This window comes from Corvus hawaiiensis, chromosome 28 (genome assembly GCF_020740725.1).
Source record: "Corvus hawaiiensis isolate bCorHaw1 chromosome 28, bCorHaw1.pri.cur, whole genome shotgun sequence".
Classification (NCBI taxonomy): domain Eukaryota; kingdom Metazoa; phylum Chordata; class Aves; order Passeriformes; family Corvidae; genus Corvus; species Corvus hawaiiensis.
Window position 1 is genome coordinate 3,782,094 of NC_063240.1, and position 19,401 is coordinate 3,801,494.

At 55.5% G+C, this 19,401-nt stretch overlaps 3 protein-coding genes across 3 annotated transcripts; all 3 read left to right on the top strand.

The window, feature by feature from the left end:
• The first annotated feature begins 957 nt into the window (after positions 1 to 957).
• LOC125317658 (mucin-16-like) lies at positions 958 to 5,275 on the top strand. The gene is made up of 15 exons (XM_048287542.1): positions 958 to 991; positions 1,104 to 1,246; positions 1,357 to 1,424; positions 1,822 to 1,994; positions 2,105 to 2,131; positions 2,360 to 2,502; positions 2,613 to 2,680; positions 3,076 to 3,248; positions 3,359 to 3,385; positions 3,614 to 3,756; positions 3,867 to 3,934; positions 4,330 to 4,502; positions 4,613 to 4,639; positions 4,867 to 5,009; positions 5,126 to 5,275. Exons 1-15 carry the CDS (start codon positions 958 to 960, stop codon positions 5,273 to 5,275), a joined length of 1,560 nt encoding a protein of 519 aa, XP_048143499.1.
• A 248-nt stretch (positions 5,276 to 5,523) lies between these two features.
• On the top strand, positions 5,524 to 10,259 carry LOC125317659 (mucin-16-like). Its single transcript, XM_048287543.1, has 12 exons — positions 5,524 to 5,740; positions 5,851 to 5,877; positions 6,105 to 6,247; positions 6,364 to 6,431; positions 8,060 to 8,232; positions 8,343 to 8,369; positions 8,598 to 8,740; positions 8,851 to 8,918; positions 9,314 to 9,486; positions 9,597 to 9,623; positions 9,851 to 9,993; positions 10,110 to 10,259. Exons 1-12 carry the CDS (start codon positions 5,524 to 5,526, stop codon positions 10,257 to 10,259), a joined length of 1,359 nt encoding a protein of 452 aa, XP_048143500.1.
• A 248-nt stretch (positions 10,260 to 10,507) lies between these two features.
• On the top strand, positions 10,508 to 19,400 carry LOC125317661 (mucin-16-like; the record flags this gene model as incomplete). The annotated part of the gene is made up of 21 exons (XM_048287544.1): positions 10,508 to 10,724; positions 10,835 to 10,861; positions 11,089 to 11,231; positions 11,348 to 11,415; positions 13,042 to 13,214; positions 13,325 to 13,351; positions 13,580 to 13,722; positions 13,833 to 13,900; positions 14,298 to 14,470; positions 14,581 to 14,607; positions 14,836 to 14,978; positions 15,095 to 15,162; positions 16,790 to 16,962; positions 17,073 to 17,099; positions 17,325 to 17,467; positions 17,577 to 17,644; positions 18,072 to 18,244; positions 18,355 to 18,381; positions 18,612 to 18,754; positions 18,864 to 18,931; positions 19,322 to 19,400. Coding segments are annotated over exons 1-21 (2,178 nt in total), but the record flags the coding sequence as incomplete, so codon positions are not given.
• Between the last annotated feature and the right edge of the window lies 1 nt (position 19,401).

Here is a 19,401-nt window from a genome sequence, read left to right on the forward strand (position 1 = left end):
TGGTACTGGACTAACTTCAACCAGTGCTGCCTCTCATTCTCTGACCTCTACTCTGGAGATCAGTTCCACAACTCTCAGCACAGCTACACACACCTCCGCCAGGTTTTTTCAGACAGCCTCCAAGGCCATCATTGAATCCACCAATTTGTCAACTTCTAAAAGGCCAGATGGCTCCACCCCGGGTGTCCTGTCCACACATCTACCTGAGTCCATGTCTTCAGCCTCCTCCACTTGGCCAGCGACCTCTCCTCTTGTGACAACCTCCACACTCCTCTCTTCTAGAGCAGAGATTGCCAGCACATCTCCGGCAGTTACGACTTCCCCCTTACTTTTCTCTAGCTTAGGTCCATTCACTACACAGACGTCACAGACATCTTTTCCTCATCTCAGCACTACAGCCCATTTTGAAACGTCAGCAACACCTCAGAGTAGTCTTGGTGTCAAAGCCAGTAAGTTGTATAACAGTTACAAAAACTGAGTAATTTTGTTTAATTATTTTCTATTAAATCCTACCATCAGTACACCTTTGTCTTTTCCTTATAAAAAACCATGGTGATTAAAGAATGACTTTCTAAATTAATTTTTTTTAAGTGCTCATTCATTATGGTATTTTTTTACAAGTATCTTTACCATATTATAGGTAAAATGACTCTTATATTTATAATTTTTTTGAATTATTTTACCATTCAGTTTTTTATACAACTTTCTAGTCATTGTGCACTGCACTAACGACCTTAATTAAAAATCAAAAAATTACCACGGACTATAAAGTAATTTGCTGGAAAAATATACCAGTATAATATCGAGACAATTTCTTAACAGTTACATAATTATCTCTAGATCTATATATTAATGCCTAAAACCTGTTAAACATAAAATGGAAGATATATTAATTGATATATATTTAAAAGGAAAATAAAGAGTTGTAATTCAGACTAGGAATAAAAAACTCATATCATGGAATACAGAAGAAGGAAAAAAAGAGACAAGGGTGGGCAACCCAATAGCTGGCAGGAGCAACCTGTAAACTCTATGATTGTCCATCCAGAGCCCTGACACCCTGGCTCTTGCCCCTTCTCACCCCCTATTTGTGCATCTTCCAGCTCCCACCCATCCAACAACGACAGCTGCCGCCCTCGAGCGTTTCACCGTCAACTTCACTATCACCAACCTCCCCTACACTTCCGACCTGGAGAATCCTGACTCGGCCAAGTTCAGAGCTACACAAAGGGTCATGAACATGCTCGTAAGTTGACCAGCACTGGGCAATTGTCCTGCCCGCCCCAGGCTCTCTAAAGGTGGAGGGAGAGCCGTGAGATGGCCATGGCCTAACTGGGAAATCTTTTCCCTTGGCAGCTCGACCGCCTGCTGAAGGAAAGCAGCATTGGCCCTGTATTCCAAAGATGTGAGACAACAGATTTAAGGTATGAGTCTTGCTCAAATGTGCCTTTGCAGTGTTCTCACTTATGTAAGGGGACCAGTCACGCTCATGTTCTGCACTCTTACAGACTCAGGACATTCTCCCTCCTTCTTCCTGCTCTCCCTCTCTCTTTTCTATCTCCACCTCACTTGCTGCGCTCTCCTCTTCGGGAGGTGATGGCCCGATCCCAAGATGACTCCAAATTCCTTCCAGGCCCTCTCCTTCATGAACATGCTCAGAATGTTTTTGAAGGTGCAGAAGAGTGTCGGGACACCAATCACACACACACACATATTTTGGAAAGGCAAATGACCATGAAATGACCAAGGCAGTTCCAAGACCCAGCCTTGAGAGGATGACATGCAGAGGAGAGTGCTCAAGGAGGTCGCTGTGTTTTGCAGGCCAGGCAGTGACAGGGACGAGACCCGGGTGGACGCCGTGTGCACCTACAGCAAGGAGCCCTCGGCTGCGCCTTTGGACAGGGTGGGGCTGTACCACCAAGTGAGCAACAAGACCAGAGGCATCACCCAGCTGGGCCCCTACAGCCTGGACAAGGACAGCCTCTACGTCAACGGTGACCAGAGCTCCTCCCTCGGCCTCCTCTGCTCCCCCACACCAGCCCTCCCCCAGTGCTGCCCCTTGCCCAGCTCCAGCTCCTGACCCTCTGTCTCTCTCTTTTCCCAGGATACAACGAACAGCCAGTGCTGACCAGTGAGTACCTTGCAGGGGCGGGATGGGATCAGGAAGCTGCAAGGGCCTCACTGGGGTCTTCCCCTGGGCACTGAGGGCTGTGGCCCTGATATCCCAGGGAAAAAATGGGGATCGTGGCAACATTCCCCATGGAGAGCAGGGCCAGCAGGAGACCTCAGTGGTTTTCCATCCAGAGCCCTGACACCCTGGCTCTTGCCCCTTGTCATTCTGGATTTCTGCTCCTTCCAGCTCCCACCCATCCAACAACGACAGCTGCCGCCCTCGAGCGTTTCACCGTCAACTTCACCATCACCAACCTCCCCTACACTTCCGACCTGGAGAATCCTGACTCAGCCAAGTTCAGAGCTACACAAAGGGTCATGAACATGCTCGTAAGTTGACCAGCACTGGGCAATTGTCCTGCCCTCCCCAGGCTCTCTAAAGGTGGAGGGAGAGCCGTGAGATGGCCATGGCCTAACTGGGAAATCTTTTCCCTTGGCAGCTCGACCGCCTGCTGAAGGAAAGCAGCATTGGCCCTGTATTCCAAAGATGTGAGACAACAGATTTAAGGTATGAGTCTTGCTCAAATGTGCCTTTGCAGTGTTCTCACTTATGTAAGGGGACCAGTCACGCTCATGTTCTGCACTCTTACAGACTCAGGACATTCTCCCTCCTTCTTCCTGCTCTCCCTCTCTCTTTTCTATCTCCACCTCACTTGCTGCGCTCTCCTCTTCGGGAGGTGATGGCCCGATCCCAAGATGACTCCAAATTCCTTCCAGGCCCTCTCCTTCATGAACATGCTCAGAATGTTTTTGAAGGTGCAGAAGAGTGTCGGGACACCAATCACACACACACATATTTTGGAAAGGCAAATGACCATGAAATGACCAAGGCAGTTCCAAGACCCAGCCTTGAGAGGATGACATGCAGAGGAGAGTGCTCAAGGAGGTCGCTGTGTTTTGCAGGCCAGGCAGTGACAGGGACGAGACCCGGGTGGACGCCGTGTGCACCTACAGCAAGGAGCCCTCGGCTGCGCCTTTGGACAGGGTGGGGCTGTACCACCAAGTGAGCAACAAGACCAGAGGCATCACCCAGCTGGGCCCCTACAGCCTGGACAAGGACAGCCTCTACGTCAACGGTGACCAGAGCTCCTCCCTCGGCCTCCTCTGCTCCCCCACACCAGCCCTCCCCCAGTGCTGCCCCTTGCCCAGCTCCAGCTCCTGACCCTCTGTCTCTCTCTTTTCCCAGGATACAACGAACAGCCAGTGCTGACCAGTGAGTACCTTGCAGGGGCGGGATGGGGTCAGGAAGCTGCAAGGGCCTCACTAGGGTCTTCCCCTGGGCACTGAGGGCTGTGGCCCTGATATCCCAGGGAAAAAATGGGGATCGTGGCAACATTCCCCATGGAGAGCAGGGCCAGCAGGAGACCTCAGTGGTTTTCCATCCAGAGCCCTGACACCCTGGCTCTTGCCCCTTGTCATTCTGGATTTCTGCTCCTTCCAGCTCCCACCCATCCAACAACGACAGCTGCCGCCCTCGAGCGTTTCACCGTCAACTTCACCATCACCAACCTCCCCTACACTTCCGACCTGGAGAATCCTGACTTGGCCAAGTTCAGAGCTACACAAAGGGTCATGAACATGCTCGTAAGTTGACCAGCACTGGGCAATTGTCCTGCCCTCCCCAGGCTCTCTAAAGGTGGAGGGAGAGCCGTGAGATGGCCATGGCCTAACTGGGAAATCTTTTCCCTTGGCAGCTCGACCGCCTGCTGAAGGAAAGCAGCATTGGCCCTGTATTCCAAAGATGTGAGACAACAGATTTAAGGTATGGGTCTTGCTCAAATGTGCCTTTGCAGTGTTCTCACTTATGTAAGGGGACCAGTCACGCTCATGTTCTGCACTCTTACAGACTCAGGACATTCTCCCTCCTTCTTCCTGCTCTCCCTCTCTCTTTTCTATCTCCACCTCACTTGCTGCGCTCTCCTCTTCGGGAGGTGATGGCCCGATCCCAAGATGACTCCAAATTCCTTCCAGGCCCTCTCCTTCATGAACATGCTCAGAATGTTTTTGAAGGTGCAGAAGAGTGTCGGGACACCAATCACACACACACATATTTTGGAAAGGCAAATGACCATGAAATGACCAAGGCAGTTCCAAGACCCAGCCTTGAGAGGATGACATGCAGAGGAGAGTGCTCAAGGAGGTCGCTGTGTTTTGCAGGCCAGGCAGTGACAGGGACGAGACCCGGGTGGACGCCGTGTGCACCTACAGCAAGGAGCCCTCGGCTGCGCCTTTGGACAGGGTGGGGCTGTACCACCAAGTGAGCAACAAGACCAGAGGCATCACCCAGCTGGGCCCCTACAGCCTGGACAAGGACAGCCTCTACGTCAACGGTGACCAGAGCTCCTCCCTCGGCCTCCTCTGCTCCCCCACACTAGCCCTCCCCCAGTGCTGCCCCTTGCCCAGCTCCAGCTCCTGACCCTCTGTCTCTCTCTTTTCCCAGGATACAACGAACAGCCAGTGCTGACCAGTGAGTACCTTGCAGGGCGGGATGGGGTCAGGAAGCTGCAAGGGCCTCACTGGGGTCTTCCCCTGGGCACTGAGGGCTGTGGCCCTGATATCCCAGGGAAAAAATGGGGATCGTGGCAACATTCCCCATGGAGAGCAGGGCCAGCAGGAGACCTCAGTGGTTTTCCATCCAGAGCCCTGACACCCTGGCTCTTGCCCCTTGTCATTCTGGATTTCTGCTCCTTCCAGCTCCCACCCATCCAACAACGACAGCTGCCGCCCTCGAGCGTTTCACCGTCAACTTCACCATCACCAACCTCCCCTACACTTCCGACCTGGAGAATCCTGACTCGGCCAAGTACAATGCTACACAGTCAGTCACAGCCGCCTTGGTAAGTGGCCCTTCTCATGACCAAGGCCTTGTCCCAACTGGTCCTTGTACTCATCAGCTTGGAGGGAGTGCAGGGAGCTGGCTATGACTTAATTGTGACACTTCTCCCCTTGGCAGCTCGACCGCTTGCTGAAGGAAAGCAGCATTGGCCCCAATTTCCAAGGATGTGTGACAACAGCTTTCAGGTATGGGTCATTGTCCCCGTGCAGGTGCCTTGGTCTGAGGATGCTGGACATAGTGGTCAAGCTCTGGGTGCCTCTTCTATGAAGGCAGTACTGTCTCCATAATGCCCTCCTGTCTTAGAGCCTCCCCTCACTGCATGCACTCTCAGCTTGTGTAGGACATGGAGTAGCCCAAGAATCACTCCTAAGTACCTGATGCCTCTTTCCATCCTGAACACCTCCAGGGTGTTAGTGAAGGTGGACAGCAGTGCCTGACCATAACACACACAGATGTTTTTGCATTCCAACAAAGGAATGTCCATGGCAGCCCCAGGGCCCAGCCATGAACGGAGAATGCGCAGAGGAGGATTTCTGAGGGAGGTCGCTGTGTTTTGCAGGCCAGGCAGCCACAGGGACGAGACCCGGGTGGACGCCGTGTGCACCTACAGCAAGGAGCCCTCGGCTGCGCCTTTGGACAGGGTGGGGCTGTACCACCAAGTGAGCAACAAGACCAGAGGCATCACCCAGCTGGGCCCCTACAGCCTGGACAAGGACAGCCTCTACGTCAACGGTGACCAGAGCTCCTCCCTCGGCCTCCTCTGCTCCCCCACACCAGCCCTCCCCCAGTGCTGCCCCTTGCCCAGCTCCAGCTCCTGACCCTCTGTCTCTCTCTTTTCCCAGGATACAACGAACAGCCAGTGCTGACCAGTGAGTACCTTGCAGGGCGGGATGGGGTCAGGAAGCTGCAAGGGCCTCACTGGGGTCTTCCCCTGGGCACTGAGGGCTGTGGCCCTGATATCCCAGGGAAAAAATGGGGATCGTGGCAACATTCCCCATGGAGAGCAGGGCCAGCAGGAGACCTCAGTGGTTTTCCATCCAGAGCCCTGACACCCTGGCTCTTGCCCCTTGTCATTCTGGATTTCTGCTCCTTCCAGCTCCCACCCATCCAACAACGACAGCTGCCGCCCTCGAGCGTTTCACCGTCAACTTCACCATCACCAACCTCCCCTACACTTCCGACCTGGAGAATCCTGACTCGGCCAAGTACAATGCTACACAGTCAGTCACAGCCGCCTTGGTAAGTGGCCCTTCTCATGACCAAGGCCTTGTCCCAACTGGTCCTTGTACTCATCAGCTTGGAGGGAGTGCAGGGAGCTGGCTATGACTTAATTGTGACACTTCTCCCCTTGGCAGCTCGACCGCTTGCTGAAGGAAAGCAGCATTGGCCCCAATTTCCAAGGATGTGTGACAACAGCTTTCAGGTATGGGTCATTGTCCCCGTGCAGGTGCCTTGGTCTGAGGATGCTGGACATAGTGGTCAAGCTCTGGGTGCCTCTTCTATGAAGGCAGTACTGTCTCCATAATGCCCTCCTGTCTTAGAGCCTCCCCTCACTGCATGCACTCTCAGCTTGTGTAGGACATGGAGTAGCCCAAGAATCACTCCTAAGTACCTGATGCCTCTTTCCATCCTGAACACCTCCAGGGTGTTAGTGAAGGTGGACAGCAGTGCCTGACCATAACACACACAGATGTTTTTGCATTCCAACAAAGGAATGTCCATGGCAGCCCCAGGGCCCAGCCATGAACGGAGAATGCGCAGAGGAGGATTTCTGAGGGAGGTCGCTGTGTTTTGCAGGCCAGGCAGCCACAGGGACGAGACCCGGGTGGACGCCGTGTGCACCTACAGCAAGGAGCCCTCGGCTGCGCCTTTGGACAGGGTGGGGCTGTACCACCAAGTGAGCAACAAGACCAGAGGCATCACCCAGCTGGGCCCCTACAGCCTGGACAAGGACAGCCTCTACGTCAACGGTGACCAGAGCTCCTCCCTCGGCCTCCTCTGCTCCCCCACACCAGCCCTCCCCCAGTGCTGCCCCTTGCCCAGCTCCAGCTCCTGACCCTCTGTCTCTCTCTTTTCCCAGGATACAACGAACAGCCAGTGCTGACCAGTGAGTACCTTGCAGGGGCGGGATGGGATCAGGAAGCTGCAAGGGCCTCACTGGGGTCTTCCCCTGGGCACTGAGGGCTGTGGCCCTGATATCCCAGGGAAAAAATGGGGATCGTGGCAACATTCCCCATGGAGAGCAGGGCCAGCAGGAGACCTCAGTGGTTTTCCATCCAGAGCCCTGACACCCTGGCTCTTGCCCCTTGTCATTCTGGATTTCTGCTCCTTCCAGCTCCCACCCATCCAACAACGACAGCTGCCGCCCTCGAGCGTTTCACCGTCAACTTCACCATCACCAACCTCCCCTACACTTCCGACCTGGAGAATCCTGACTCAGCCAAGTTCAGAGCTACACAAAGGGTCATGAACATGCTCGTAAGTTGACCAGCACTGGGCAATTGTCCTGCCCTCCCCAGGCTCTCTAAAGGTGGAGGGAGAGCCGTGAGATGGCCATGGCCTAACTGGGAAATCTTTTCCCTTGGCAGCTCGACCGCCTGCTGAAGGAAAGCAGCATTGGCCCTGTATTCCAAAGATGTGAGACAACAGATTTAAGGTATGAGTCTTGCTCAAATGTGCCTTTGCAGTGTTCTCACTTATGTAAGGGGACCAGTCACGCTCATGTTCTGCACTCTTACAGACTCAGGACATTCTCCCTCCTTCTTCCTGCTCTCCCTCTCTCTTTTCTATCTCCACCTCACTTGCTGCGCTCTCCTCTTCGGGAGGTGATGGCCCGATCCCAAGATGACTCCAAATTCCTTCCAGGCCCTCTCCTTCATGAACATGCTCAGAATGTTTTTGAAGGTGCAGAAGAGTGTCGGGACACCAATCACACACACACATATTTTGGAAAGGCAAATGACCATGAAATGACCAAGGCAGTTCCAAGACCCAGCCTTGAGAGGATGACATGCAGAGGAGAGTGCTCAAGGAGGTCGCTGTGTTTTGCAGGCCAGGCAGTGACAGGGACGAGACCCGGGTGGACGCCGTGTGCACCTACAGCAAGGAGCCCTCGGCTGCGCCTTTGGACAGGGTGGGGCTGTACCACCAAGTGAGCAACAAGACCAGAGGCATCACCCAGCTGGGCCCCTACAGCCTGGACAAGGACAGCCTCTACGTCAACGGTGACCAGAGCTCCTCCCTCGGCCTCCTCTGCTCCCCCACACCAGCCCTCCCCCAGTGCTGCCCCTTGCCCAGCTCCAGCTCCTGACCCTCTGTCTCTCTCTTTTCCCAGGATACAACGAACAGCCAGTGCTGACCAGTGAGTACCTTGCAGGGGCGGGATGGGATCAGGAAGCTGCAAGGGCCTCACTAGGGTCTTCCCCTGGGCACTGAGGGCTGTGGCCCTGATATCCCAGGGAAAAAATGGGGATCGTGGCAACATTCCCCATGGAGAGCAGGGCCAGCAGGAGACCTCAGTGGTTTTCCATCCAGAGCCCTGACACCCTGGCTCTTGCCCCTTGTCATTCTGGATTTCTGCTCCTTCCAGCTCCCACCCATCCAACAACGACAGCTGCCGCCCTCGAGCGTTTCACCGTCAACTTCACCATCACCAACCTCCCCTACACTTCCGACCTGGAGAATCCTGACTTGGCCAAGTTCAGAGCTACACAAAGGGTCATGAACATGCTCGTAAGTTGACCAGCACTGGGCAATTGTCCTGCCCTCCCCAGGCTCTCTAAAGGTGGAGGGAGAGCCGTGAGATGGCCATGGCCTAACTGGGAAATCTTTTCCCTTGGCAGCTCGACCGCCTGCTGAAGGAAAGCAGCATTGGCCCTGTATTCCAAAGATGTGAGACAACAGATTTAAGGTATGGGTCTTGCTCAAATGTGCCTTTGCAGTGTTCTCACTTATGTAAGGGGACCAGTCACGCTCATGTTCTGCACTCTTACAGACTCAGGACATTCTCCCTCCTTCTTCCTGCTCTCCCTCTCTCTTTTCTATCTCCACCTCACTTGCTGCGCTCTCCTCTTCGGGAGGTGATGGCCCGATCCCAAGATGACTCCAAATTCCTTCCAGGCCCTCTCCTTCATGAACATGCTCAGAATGTTTTTGAAGGTGCAGAAGAGTGTCGGGACACCAATCACACACACACATATTTTGGAAAGGCAAATGACCATGAAATGACCAAGGCAGTTCCAAGACCCAGCCTTGAGAGGATGACATGCAGAGGAGAGTGCTCAAGGAGGTCGCTGTGTTTTGCAGGCCAGGCAGTGACAGGGACGAGACCCGGGTGGACGCCGTGTGCACCTACAGCAAGGAGCCCTCGGCTGCGCCTTTGGACAGGGTGGGGCTGTACCACCAAGTGAGCAACAAGACCAGAGGCATCACCCAGCTGGGCCCCTACAGCCTGGACAAGGACAGCCTCTACGTCAACGGTGACCAGAGCTCCTCCCTCGGCCTCCTCTGCTCCCCCACACTAGCCCTCCCCCAGTGCTGCCCCTTGCCCAGCTCCAGCTCCTGACCCTCTGTCTCTCTCTTTTCCCAGGATACAACGAACAGCCAGTGCTGACCAGTGAGTACCTTGCAGGGCGGGATGGGGTCAGGAAGCTGCAAGGGCCTCACTGGGGTCTTCCCCTGGGCACTGAGGGCTGTGGCCCTGATATCCCAGGGAAAAAATGGGGATCGTGGCAACATTCCCCATGGAGAGCAGGGCCAGCAGGAGACCTCAGTGGTTTTCCATCCAGAGCCCTGACACCCTGGCTCTTGCCCCTTGTCATTCTGGATTTCTGCTCCTTCCAGCTCCCACCCATCCAACAACGACAGCTGCCGCCCTCGAGCGTTTCACCGTCAACTTCACCATCACCAACCTCCCCTACACTTCCGACCTGGAGAATCCTGACTCGGCCAAGTACAATGCTACACAGTCAGTCACAGCCGCCTTGGTAAGTGGCCCTTCTCATGACCAAGGCCTTGTCCCAACTGGTCCTTGTACTCATCAGCTTGGAGGGAGTGCAGGGAGCTGGCTATGACTTAATTGTGACACTTCTCCCCTTGGCAGCTCGACCGCTTGCTGAAGGAAAGCAGCATTGGCCCCAATTTCCAAGGATGTGTGACAACAGCTTTCAGGTATGGGTCATTGTCCCCGTGCAGGTGCCTTGGTCTGAGGATGCTGGACATAGTGGTCAAGCTCTGGGTGCCTCTTCTATGAAGGCAGTACTGTCTCCATAATGCCCTCCTGTCTTAGAGCCTCCCCTCACTGCATGCACTCTCAGCTTGTGTAGGACATGGAGTAGCCCAAGAATCACTCCTAAGTACCTGATGCCTCTTTCCATCCTGAACACCTCCAGGGTGTTAGTGAAGGTGGACAGCAGTGCCTGACCATAACACACACAGATGTTTTTGCATTCCAACAAAGGAATGTCCATGGCAGCCCCAGGGCCCAGCCATGAACGGAGAATGCGCAGAGGAGGATTTCTGAGGGAGGTCGCTGTGTTTTGCAGGCCAGGCAGCCACAGGGACGAGACCCGGGTGGACGCCGTGTGCACCTACAGCAAGGAGCCCTCGGCTGCGCCTTTGGACAGGGTGGGGCTGTACCACCAAGTGAGCAACAAGACCAGAGGCATCACCCAGCTGGGCCCCTACAGCCTGGACAAGGACAGCCTCTACGTCAACGGTGACCAGAGCTCCTCCCTCGGCCTCCTCTGCTCCCCCACACCAGCCCTCCCCCAGTGCTGCCCCTTGCCCAGCTCCAGCTCCTGACCCTCTGTCTCTCTCTTTTCCCAGGATACAACGAACAGCCAGTGCTGACCAGTGAGTACCTTGCAGGGCGGGATGGGGTCAGGAAGCTGCAAGGGCCTCACTGGGGTCTTCCCCTGGGCACTGAGGGCTGTGGCCCTGATATCCCAGGGAAAAAATGGGGATCGTGGCAACATTCCCCATGGAGAGCAGGGCCAGCAGGAGACCTCAGTGGTTTTCCATCCAGAGCCCTGACACCCTGGCTCTTGCCCCTTGTCATTCTGGATTTCTGCTCCTTCCAGCTCCCACCCATCCAACAACGACAGCTGCCGCCCTCGAGCGTTTCACCGTCAACTTCACCATCACCAACCTCCCCTACACTTCCGACCTGGAGAATCCTGACTCGGCCAAGTACAATGCTACACAGTCAGTCACAGCCGCCTTGGTAAGTGGCCCTTCTCATGACCAAGGCCTTGTCCCAACTGGTCCTTGTACTCATCAGCTTGGAGGGAGTGCAGGGAGCTGGCTATGACTTAATTGTGACACTTCTCCCCTTGGCAGCTCGACCGCTTGCTGAAGGAAAGCAGCATTGGCCCCAATTTCCAAGGATGTGTGACAACAGCTTTCAGGTATGGGTCATTGTCCCCGTGCAGGTGCCTTGGTCTGAGGATGCTGGACATAGTGGTCAAGCTCTGGGTGCCTCTTCTATGAAGGCAGTACTGTCTCCATAATGCCCTCCTGTCTTAGAGCCTCCCCTCACTGCATGCACTCTCAGCTTGTGTAGGACATGGAGTAGCCCAAGAATCACTCCTAAGTACCTGATGCCTCTTTCCATCCTGAACACCTCCAGGGTGTTAGTGAAGGTGGACAGCAGTGCCTGACCATAACACACACAGATGTTTTTGCATTCCAACAAAGGAATGTCCATGGCAGCCCCAGGGCCCAGCCATGAACGGAGAATGCGCAGAGGAGGATTTCTGAGGGAGGTCGCTGTGTTTTGCAGGCCAGGCAGCCACAGGGACGAGACCCGGGTGGACGCCGTGTGCACCTACAGCAAGGAGCCCTCGGCTGCGCCTTTGGACAGGGTGGGGCTGTACCACCAAGTGAGCAACAAGACCAGAGGCATCACCCAGCTGGGCCCCTACAGCCTGGACAAGGACAGCCTCTACGTCAACGGTGACCAGAGCTCCTCCCTCGGCCTCCTCTGCTCCCCCACACCAGCCCTCCCCCAGTGCTGCCCCTTGCCCAGCTCCAGCTCCTGACCCTCTGTCTCTCTCTTTTCCCAGGATACAACGAACAGCCAGTGCTGACCAGTGAGTACCTTGCAGGGGCGGGATGGGATCAGGAAGCTGCAAGGGCCTCACTGGGGTCTTCCCCTGGGCACTGAGGGCTGTGGCCCTGATATCCCAGGGAAAAAATGGGGATCGTGGCAACATTCCCCATGGAGAGCAGGGCCAGCAGGAGACCTCAGTGGTTTTCCATCCAGAGCCCTGACACCCTGGCTCTTGCCCCTTGTCATTCTGGATTTCTGCTCCTTCCAGCTCCCACCCATCCAACAACGACAGCTGCCGCCCTCGAGCGTTTCACCGTCAACTTCACCATCACCAACCTCCCCTACACTTCCGACCTGGAGAATCCTGACTCAGCCAAGTTCAGAGCTACACAAAGGGTCATGAACATGCTCGTAAGTTGACCAGCACTGGGCAATTGTCCTGCCCTCCCCAGGCTCTCTAAAGGTGGAGGGAGAGCCGTGAGATGGCCATGGCCTAACTGGGAAATCTTTTCCCTTGGCAGCTCGACCGCCTGCTGAAGGAAAGCAGCATTGGCCCTGTATTCCAAAGATGTGAGACAACAGATTTAAGGTATGGGTCTTGCTCAAATGTGCCTTTGCAGTGTTCTCACTTATGTAAGGGGACCAGTCACGCTCATGTTCTGCACTTACAGACTCAGGACATTCTCCCTCCTTCTTCCTGCTCTCCCTCTCTCTTTTCTATCTCCACCTCACTTGCTGCGCTCTCCTCTTCGGGAGGTGATGGCCCGATCCCAAGATGACTCCAAATTCCTTCCAGGCCCTCTCCTTCATGAACATGCTCAGAATGTTTTTGAAGGTGCAGAAGAGTGTCGGGACACCAATCACACACACACATATTTTGGAAAGGCAAATGACCATGAAATGACCAAGGCAGTTCCAAGACCCAGCCTTGAGAGGATGACATGCAGAGGAGAGTGCTCAAGGAGGTCGCTGTGTTTTGCAGGCCAGGCAGTGACAGGGACGAGACCCGGGTGGACGCCGTGTGCACCTACAGCAAGGAGCCCTCGGCTGCGCCTTTGGACAGGGTGGGGCTGTACCACCAAGTGAGCAACAAGACCAGAGGCATCACCCAGCTGGGCCCCTACAGCCTGGACAAGGACAGCCTCTACGTCAACGGTGACCAGAGCTCCTCCCTCGGCCTCCTCTGCTCCCCCACACCAGCCCTCCCCCAGTGCTGCCCCTTGCCCAGCTCCAGCTCCTGACCCTCTGTCTCTCTCTTTTCCCAGGATACAACGAACAGCCAGTGCTGACCAGTGAGTACCTTGCACGGGCGGGATGGGGTCAGGAAGCTGCAAGGGCCTCACTGGGGTCTTCCCCTGGGCACTGAAGGCTGTGGCCCTGATATCCCAGGGAAAAAATGGGGATCGTGGCAACATTCCCCATGGAGAGCAGGGCCAGCAGGAGACCTCAGTGGTTTTCCATCCAGAGCCCTGACACCCTGGCTCTTGCCCCTTGTCATTCTGGATTTCTGCTTCTTCCAGCTCCCACCCATCCAACAACGACAGCTGCCGCCCTCGAGCGTTTCACCGTCAACTTCACCATCACCAACCTCCCCTACACTTCCGACCTGGAGAATCCTGACTCAGCCAAGTTCAGAGCTACACAAAGGGTCATGAACATGCTCGTAAGTTGACCAGCACTGGGCAATTGTCCTGCCCTCCCCAGGCTCTCTAAAGGTGGAGGGAGAGCCGTGAGATGGCCATGGCCTAACTGGGAAATCTTTTCCCTTGGCAGCTCGACCGCCTGCTGAAGGAAAGCAGCATTGGCCCTGTATTCCAAAGATGTGAGACAACAGATTTAAGGTATGAGTCTTGCTCAAATGTGCCTTTGCAGTGTTCTCACTTATGTAAGGGGACCAGTCACGCTCATGTTCTGCACTCTTACAGACTCAGGACATTCTCCCTCCTTCTTCCTGCTCTCCCTCTCTCTTTTCTATCTCCACCTCACTTGCTGCGCTCTCCTCTTCGGGAGGTGATGGCCCGATCCCAAGATGACTCCAAATTCCTTCCAGGCCCTCTCATTCATGAACATGCTCAGAATGTTTTTGAAGGTGCAGAAGAGTGTCGGGACACCAATCACACACACACACATATTTTGGAAAGGCAAATGACCATGAAATGACCAAGGCAGTTCCAAGACCCAGCCTTGAGAGGATGACATGCAGAGGAGAGTGCTCAAGGAGGTCGCTGTGTTTTGCAGGCCAGGCAGTGACAGGGACGAGACCCGGGTGGACGCCGTGTGCGCCTACAGCAAGGAGCCCTCGGCTGCGCCTTTGGACAGGGTGGGGCTGTACCACCAAGTGAGCAACAAGACCAGAGGCATCACCCAGCTGGGCCCCTACAGCCTGGACAAGGACAGCCTCTACGTCAACGGTGACAAGAGCTCCTCCCTCGGCCTCCTCTGCTCCCCCACACCAGCCCACCCCCAGTGCTGCCCCTTGCCCAGCTCCAGCTCCTGACCCTCTGTCTCTCTCTTTTCCCAGGATACAACGAACAGCCAGTGCTGACCAGTGAGTACCTTGCACGGGCGGGATGGGGTCAGGAAGCTGCAAGGGCCTCACTGGGGTCTTCCCCTGGGCACTGAAGGCTGTGGCCCTGATATCCCAGGGAAAAAATGGGGATCGTGGCAACATTCCCCATGGAGAGCAGGGCCAGCAGGAGACCTCAGTGGTTTTCCATCCAGAGCCCTGACACCCTGGCTCTTGCCCCTTGTCATTCTGGATTTCTGCTTCTTCCAGCTCCCACCCATCCAACAACGACAGCTGCCGCCCTCGAGCGTTTCACCGTCAACTTCACCATCACCAACCTCCCCTACACTTCCGACCTGGAGAATCCTGACTCGGCCAAGTACAATGCTACACAGTCAGTCACAGCCGCCTTGGTAAGTGGCCCTTCTCATGACCAAGGCCTTGTCCCAACTGGTCCTTGTACTCATCAGCTTGGAGGGAGTGCAGGGAGCTGGCTATGACTTAATTGTGACACTTCTCCCCTTGGCAGCTCGACCGCTTGCTGAAGGAAAGCAGCATTGGCCCCAATTTCCAAGGATGTGTGACAACAGCTTTCAGGTATGGGTCATTGTCCCCGTGCAGGTGCCTTGGTCTGAGGATGCTGGACATAGTGGTCAAGCTCTGGGTGCCTCTTCTATGAAGGCAGTACTGTCTCCATAATGCCCTCCTGTCTTAGAGCCTCCCCTCACTGCATGCACTCTCAGCTTGTGTAGGACATGGAGTAGCCCAAGAATCACTCCTAAGTACTTGATGCCTCTTTCCATCCTGAACACCTCCAGGGTGTTAGTGAAGGTGGACAGCAGTGCCTGACCATAACACACACAGATGTTTTTGCATTCCAACAAAGGAACATCCATGGCAGCCCCAGGGCCCAGCCATGAACGGAGAATGCGCAGAGGAGGATTTCTGAGGGAGGTCGCTGTGTTTTGCAGGCCAGGCAGCCACAGGGACGAGACCCGGGTGGACGCCGTGTGCACCTACAGCAAGGAGCCCTCGGCTGCGCCTTTGGACAGGGTGGGGCTGTACCACCAAGTGAGCAACAAGACCAGAGGCATCACCCAGCTGGGCCCCTACAGCCTGGACAAGGACAGCCTCTACGTCAACGGTGACCAGAGCTCCTCCCTCGGCCTCCTCTGCTCCCCCACACCAGCCCTCCCCCAGTGCTGCCCCTTGCCCAGCTCCAGCTCCTGACCCTCTGTCTCTCTCTTTTCCCAGGATACAACGAACAGCCAGTGCTGACCAGTGAGTACCTTGCAGGGGCGGGATGGGATCAGGAAGCTGCAAGGGCCTCACTGGGGTCTTCCCCTGGGCACTGAGGGCTGTGGCCCTGATATCCCAGGGAAAAAATGGGGATCGTGGCAACATTCCCCATGGAGAGCAGGGCCAGCAGGAGACCTCAGTGGTTTTCCATCCAGAGCCCTGACACCCTGGCTCTTGCCCCTTGTCATTCTGGATTTCTGCTTCTTCCAGCTCCCACCCATCCAACGACAGCTGCCGCCCTCGAGCGTTTCACCGTCAACTTCACCATCACCAACCTCCCCTACACTTCCGACCTGGAGAATCCTGACTCAGCCAAGTTCAGAGCTACACAAAGGGTCATGAACATGCTCGTAAGTTGACCAGCACTGGGCAATTGTCCTGCCCTCCCCAGGCTCTCTAAAGGTGGAGGGAGAGCCGTGAGATGGCCATGGCCTAACTGGGAAATCTTTTCCCTTGGCAGCTCGACCGCCTGCTGAAGGAAAGCAGCATTGGCCCTGTATTCCAAAGATGTGAGACAACAGATTTAAGGTATGAGTCTTGCTCAAATGTGCCTTTGCAGTGTTCTCACTTATGTAAGGGGACCAGTCACGCTCATGTTCTGCACTCTTACAGACTCAGGACATTCTCCCTCCTTCTTCCTGCTCTCCCTCTCTCTTTTCTATCTCCACCTCACTTGCTGCGCTCTCCTCTTCGGGAGGTGATGGCCCGATCCCAAGATGACTCCAAATTCCTTCCAGGCCCTCTCCTTCATGAACATGCTCAGAATGTTTTTGAAGGTGCAGAAGAGTGTCGGGACACCAATCACACACACACACATATTTTGGAAAGGCAAATGACCATGAAATGACCAAGGCAGTTCCAAGACCCAGCCTTGAGAGGATGACATGCAGAGGAGAGTGCTCAAGGAGGTCGCTGTGTTTTGCAGGCCAGGCAGTGACAGGGACGAGACCCGGGTGGACGCCGTGTGCGCCTACAGCAAGGAGCCCTCGGCTGCGCCTTTGGACAGGGTGGGGCTGTACCACCAAGTGAGCAACAAGACCAGAGGCATCACCCAGCTGGGCCCCTACAGCCTGGACAAGGACAGCCTCTACGTCAACGGTGACCAGAGCTCCTCCCTCGGCCTCCTCTGCTCCCCCACACCAGCCCACCCCCAGTGCTGCCCCTTGCCCAGCTCCAGCTCCTGACCCTCTGTCTCTCTCTTTTCCCAGGATACAACGAACAGCCAGTGCTGACCAGTGAGTACCTTGCAGGGCGGGATGGGATCAGAAGGCAGGAAATGCCTCACTAGGGCTTCCTTCAGGCAGAGGAGGCTGAAGGCTTGGGATCTGGGACAGAGGCAGGAATCCTGCCAGCCTTCCCCATGGACACCAGGGCTGGCTGGAGACCTCAGTGGTTGTCCATCCAGAGCCCTGACACCCTGGCTTTTGCCTCTTTTCCTTCCCCATCTGTGCTTCTTCCAGCTCCCACCCATCCAACAACGACAGCTGCCGCCCTCGAGCGTTTCACCGTCAACTTCACCATCACCAACCTCCCCTACACTTCCGACCTGGAGAATCCTGACTCGGCCAGGTTCAGAGCTACTCGAAGAGTTATGAACACTCTGGTAAGTCAACCAGCACTGAGCCATATCCTTGCCTTCTTTGGCCTCATCAGCTTGGGAGGACTGCAGGGAGATGGCCATGGCTTAATTGTGAAACCTCTTCCCTTGGCAGCTCGACCGCCTGCTGAAGGAAAGCAGCATTGGCCCTGTTTTCCAAGGATGTGAGACAGCAGACTTCAGGTATGGGCTGCACCCCTGTGTCCCTATGAAAGGCCCTCACTCTCGTAACGGGACTGGTCACTCATGTTCTCCTCTTTTAGGGAGGCAGGACCTTCTCGCTACTGCCCTCCTGCCTCTGGCATTTCTCCCTGATGCCCTTCTTTCTTAGAACAGCCTCTCACTGACTTTACTCTCATCTTGGGGCAGTGAAGTTTAAGATTACTTGGTAACTCCTAGAATGACTTCAAAGTCCTTCCAGGCTCCCTCCTCATGAAGTGTCCCAGGGCCTTAGTGGAGCCAGAGAACAGTGTCCAGCCACCAAACAGGCACATTTGGGGAAGGCAGGGCTTGACTTCCTACTCAGAAATGGCCATGGCAGGACCAGGGCCAAGGGCTGAGGAGACAATGTGCAGAGGAGAGTGCTCAAGGAGGTCGCTGTGTTTTGCAGGCCAGGCAGTGACAGGGACGAGACCCGGGTGGACGCCGTGTGCACCTACAGCAAGGAGCCCTCGGCTGCGCCTTTGGACAGGGTGGGGCTGTACCACCAAGTGAGCAACAAGACCAGAGGCATCACCCAGCTGGGCCCCTACAGCCTGGACAAGGACAGCCTCTACGTCAACGGTGACCAGAGCTCCTCCCTCGGCCTCCTCTGCTCCCCCACACCAGCCCTCCCCCAGTGCTGCCCCTTGCCCAGCTCCAGCTCCTGACCCTCTGTCTCTCTCTTTTCCCAGGATACAACGAACAGCCAGTGCTGACCAGTGAGTACCTTGCACGGGCGGGATGGGATCAGAGGACAGCAAGGGCCTCACCACAGTCTGCTTTAGGACAGAGGAGACTGGGGCCTGGGGCATGAGATCCTGGGGACATGGGGATCCTCCCAGCCATCCCCATGGAGAGCAGGGCTGGCTGGAGACCTCTGCAATTGTCCAGCCAGGGCTGTAACAACCAAGCCTCTGACCCTTGTCACTCCCTCCTGTGCTTCTTCCAGCTCCCACCCATCCAACAACGACAGCTGCCGCCCCCGAGTGTTTCACCGTCAACTTCACCATCACCAACCTCCCCTACACTTCCGACTTGGAGAATCCTGACTCGGCCAGGTTCAGAGCTACTCGAAGAGTTATGAACACTCTGGTAAGTCAACCAGCACTGAGCCATATCCTTGCCTTCTTTGGCCTCATCAGCTTGGGAGGACTGCAGGGAGATGGCCATGGCTTAATTGTGAAACCTCTTCCCTTGGCAGCTCGACCGCCTGCTGAAGGAAAGCAGCATTGGCCCTGTTTTCCAAGGATGTGAGACAACAGACTTCAGGTATGGGTTGCACCCCTGTGTCCCTTTGAAAGGATCTCCTGCAGATAATGGGGCCAGTCACGCTCATGTTCTCCTCTTTTATGGAGGCAGGACCTTCTCCCTGACACCTTCTCTCTTAGAGCCGCCCCTCATTGCCAGCACTCACATCTTGGGGTGCTGAAGGTCCAATCCAAAGACAATTTGGAACTCCTTCCAGGCCTTCTTGTTCCTGAAGAGCCCCAGGGCCTTAGTGGGGGTGGAGGGCAGTGTGTGGCCACCAAATACACACGCATATTTTGGGAAGGCAGACCTTGGTTTCACACTCAGGAATGGCCACAGCAGCAACAAGACAAGGCCTTGAGGAGACAATGTGCAGAGGAGAATGCTCAAGGAGGTCGCTGTGTTTTGCAGGCCAGGCAGTGACAGGGACGAGACCCGGGTGGACGCCGTGTGCACCTACAGCAAGGAGCCCTCGGCTGCGCCTTTGAACA